Here is a 4,598-nt window from a genome sequence, read left to right as displayed (position 1 = left end):
TGGATCGTGGGTCTATGCTTCGGCGGTGGGTTTTTGTTGGTTGTGCTCCGGTGGGTTTTTGTTGGTTATGCAAGTCAAATTTATGGGTTTGGCCATGCTCAATGGCGTCGCCGTCGGTTTGGCCGTGGGTTGTGGGTGTCACCGTCGGCTTGGCCGTGGGTTGTGGGTCATGATTGTGTTGCAGGGTTTGGTCGTGGGTTGTGGGTCGTGGTTGTGGTGCTGGGTTTGGTTGGTGTCTAATCTGTGGTGCTAGGTTGGCTATGCTGTGGGTTACTTCTGGTGAAGCTCGATGGAGAGACAGAGATGAGAGATGAGAGACAGAGATGAGAGAGATAGAGATAAAATATTAATATTTTCTTTTGCAATTGTGCTACAGTGCAATTCTACATGTAGAATTGCACTGTATCACAATTGCAAAAAAATTTACAATTGTTAGGTTTTACAATTCTAGCTGCTGAGGTTTCTGGGCTTGAAATGCCATATTTTCTTTGCATTTGGCATTTGGCCTTCCCAGTGCGGATGCTCTAAGCAAATACCCTTAAAAGATGAAAGCTAAAAGCTGATCCAACACACATTCAGCCATTGTTTTATAGTTCTCATTAACTAATAGAATGGATTTGTTCTTTCTTTTCTGTTCATCAGTTTTCTCTTATGGTAGAAGTCCTCATCCTCTACTAATAATTTGGTTTGTTGTGGTAATACTAAGGTTGTAAGTGCCTTAATTGAGAGTCATATCACGCAGTTGAAACACGTTGCCAACTGGCAGGAGCCCACATTCCCAAATTAGTAAATTTGTAGCTAGTCCCACTAACCATGCCCAATAAAATCCCCACCCAAGAAGATGAGATTAGTATTGCCCTGTAAAAAACAGAGACCACTACACTAAAAGAAGATAACAGGGTAATTTATCATTCAGATAATCGAACCAATTTGTTGCAATAACAAGAATCGGAGTTACTTCTAGCAATCATTGTTCACATTAAGTTGATATTCACAAGAAATTAATAGAGAGACCAAATTACCAAACAACTGTAACTCAGATGGAGGGTGAGATAGCAAGTTCAAAACCCATTAGGTGCTTGTGTATTTATCAATGAAAAAAGAGCAATAACCACAAAATTCCATCTTGCGATACCTGTTAACACAACCCTTTTTATAAACTAATAACGTGAATTACGCACAAGCTTGTTGTGGGAAAATCTCTTTCTCACACTGTGTAACAGTGTGTTCATAAACTGAAAAAGTCAGTCATTTCTCATTACACAGTATGCGAAAGAGACGCAGCCCATTATTGAATAGAAAAATGTTAAAATGGAATATCAATTTTGTCATAAAAAGTTTACAAATTTTGTAATAAAATATGATTGATATGCTTTTCTATTTAAAGCTAGTCATAAAATATGATTGGTAGCTTGATTGTTTTTATTTATTCCACCTTGGTTCCACCAAAAATCCCTTATACAATTATTTTTTACAATTATTATTATTATTATTATTATATTAATGGTAATTCCGAAATAATACCTTGAAATATTTCGATACCAAAATATACCAAAATATTACATTCCAATGAACAAACCGAAACAATATTTAGAACATTGCAACAGAGTACCAAACTAGTACATAGAATCCCATGGAACCATTTTAGTGAAAATTTATTAAATACAATACTAGAATTTATTCAAAAAGTAACACATAAATATCTTGTATATCATATACATGCAGTGACCTTTTTATGGCCTATATAGGTCCAACACTCCAATAGGAACCCACACACCAATAGAAACCATTTGATATAGTATCTCGTTGCATACACCTAATACACAGGACACTTTCTCTTTATCTTACCTATTAATTTTTGTAGTCTTCAACTGCAACAGAAAATAGACCTTTAACCATTCAAAGAAATGGAGATAAGTGGGCCTTGAGCGGATTCTTCATCACCATAGTGAACTCCTGCTTCTCTGACAAATCAACCTCATCGCCGTCCACAGCCTTCCACTCAAAATTCCAAACCAAATTGGCCACAAAGTACTCCAAATGCAGCATTGCCAAACCAGAACCAGGGCAAATCCTCCTCCCCACACCAAATGGCATCATCTTAATCTCCCTGCTTCCTGTTATATCAAACACTTCTCCTCCACCATCACCACCACTCAAGAATCTCTCAGGCTTAAAAGCCATAGGATCCTCCCAAACCTTGGGGTCCCACCCCATCTCTGCTACCATGAAATTCAAAGTAGCTTTCTTTGGTACCAAATAGCCATCCAAAACCACATCTTCAGTCACTGCATGTGGCACCACAAAATGCCCAGGTGGGTGTCTCCTTAAACCCTCCAAAACTACTGCTTTCAAATAAGGCATCTTATTCAAATCCTCTTCTTTCACCTCCTTTCCTCTATCACCAACAATCCCTTTAATCTCCACAATAAGCCTCTCTTGGATTTGTGGGTATTTCACCAAATTCGCCATAATCCACTCCAATGCAGTCGATGTAGTATCCGTACCCGCGTCAAGAAACTCCGAACACAAACTAACCATTTCCTCCTCTTCAAGCTTCCTCTTTTCCTCTGGTAACTCCAATTCCAACAACGTATCCACATACGACAAAACAAACTCATCATCATTATCTTTGTCTTCTTTAACTTTGCTCTGTCTTCCTTGCTTCACTTTCCTCCTTGCTTTTATCAGAGGAATTAACACAGCATTTCGGTCTCTCCGAATTTCAAACAACTCTTCCCAACGCTTACGGAATATTATCTTACTAATACTTGGCAAAAAATTGAGTATTCTAAACCTACCAAAACTCAATAGTAAGCGACGCTGAACATCTTCAATTTTTTTAATCTGGGATTCATCTAGTTTATCTCCAAAACACATAAGAACCAACAGACAAAACATGGAGTATTGGAAATGGTCCTTGACAACAATTGGTTCACTGGATTTGGAATTAGAACCAAGGCGATTGAGTAGAATATCCAAAACCCACTTGCGTGCATGAGAGTAGGATTTAACGCGCGAAGAGTGGAGAATCTGCGAGCTGAGATTGCGGCGGAAGAGCCGCCACTTGGGGCCGTAAGAAGCAGAGTTTATATTGTGCTGGTTACTAGATATGAGGGCGTTTGTAGGGAGAGCAGGTGGGCGGTCAGCGAATACGGCACCGTTTTGGACAAGAGCTTTGTGCGCGAGAGAGCGGTTGGCAATGAAGATTGCTGGGCGGAAGCCAATGTAAATGGTGATGATGGGTCCGTACTTGGCATGGAGTTTACGGATTATGTGTTCGAGTTCAGAGAAGGGTTTGCGGAGCATCAGAAAGTTGCTGAGTATTGGGATGTTAAAGGGTCCAGGAGGAAGCTTATTTCTTTTCTGGATGAGAAGGTTAAAGAGGGATTTGAGAATGGCTGAGACGCAGAGAGAGATAAGGATGATGAAGCAGGTTTCCATTTTCTTTTCCTTATGGGTGGGAAAACAAAGTCACAGAAATTTGATTTCCAGTTTGATTGGTCTGTGGGTAAGTTTAAAAGGAATGGATGTGGAAGAGGTCAAAAAAGGAAAATGCTAAAAGGAGTATTAAATTTGTTATAGAAAGTTTACATTTTTTTTTTTTTTTGGAGAATCTGAAAGTTTACAAATTTGATGATAAATGTGATTGGTGTGATAAGTTTCTTAGCTATTTTGGTTTCCTATTTAAAGGTGGTAACGTTAATTAAAAAGTTGAAACAGTTTTTTTTTTTATTATTATAAAATTTAGAAAGTTTTTATATATTAATTTATAATAGTACAGTAGATAAAGATAAAAATAAGTTAAAATAATACAGTATGACTTATGAATAGTGCTAAAAAGTACAGCATGGTCTATAAATAGTAACAAAAATAAACTGAATAATGAAATAATTTTAATTTTTCATTATTATCTAAACGCATACTTTATCTAATAAAATTTATAGTGTTCTTAACATTATTTTTATTGAAAAACTAGGATACAATACAACATAATTTAAATAAATAACAATATCAAAATATTTCAAAATTGATTTAAATGTACAACAAACAAAAAATAACTCTAGAATCACAAAATATTTTCACAATTGGCAATGTGACAAGTTGTTAATCATAGATGATAAAGTGATAGCAGTGACCCCATATGAGAATTAATAAAAATGTTGTAACTATAACATTACTCTTATTTATAAGTGAAGCTTTAGTGTGTGTGTCTATATATATATATAATCCTATTTCATTCATTTTCTTAAGTTCCACAAGTTATTTAGGAAAAAGGAATGATAATTTAAAATAAGAAAAAAAAATTAAGTCTTAATTCAATAGATAAAAAGTAAACAAAAAAAGTTTCTTGTATGTGTTTAAATTCTTTATATAGTAAATTATTATTTTTCATTAAAATGTGTAAAAGTAATAAAATTAGGACTAATTATATAACAAACTTGATTATTTTATATTATTTTAACGTAAATATCTAAAATTTTATACTCCAAAATGATTACTCTATGGATTAAAATTGTTCTTTCTTATGAAGGATTAAAATTGTTTGAGTAATATTTTTATAAGTTTTTTTAAATAAAAAAAATGACTTGTATAAT

General features: G+C 35.0%; 1 protein-coding gene across 1 annotated transcript; it reads right to left on the bottom strand.

Annotated features, from left to right (window-relative positions):
* Nucleotides 1–1,899: 1,899 nt before the first annotated feature.
* On the bottom strand, nt 1,900–3,450 carry LOC136065093 (cytochrome P450 89A2-like). Its single transcript, XM_065767776.1, has one exon. The coding sequence runs from the start codon at nt 3,442–3,444 to the stop codon at nt 1,900–1,902; it is 1,545 nt and encodes a 514-aa protein (XP_065623848.1). The 5' UTR covers nt 3,445–3,450.
* Between the last annotated feature and the right edge of the window lie 1,148 nt (nt 3,451–4,598).

The sequence above is a fragment of the Quercus suber genome, unplaced genomic scaffold (genome assembly GCF_002906115.3).
Source record: "Quercus suber isolate HL8 unplaced genomic scaffold, Cork oak 2.0 scaffold_846, whole genome shotgun sequence".
NCBI lineage: Eukaryota > Viridiplantae > Streptophyta > Magnoliopsida > Fagales > Fagaceae > Quercus > Quercus suber.
This window is presented reverse-complemented; position numbering and strand designations above follow the sequence as displayed.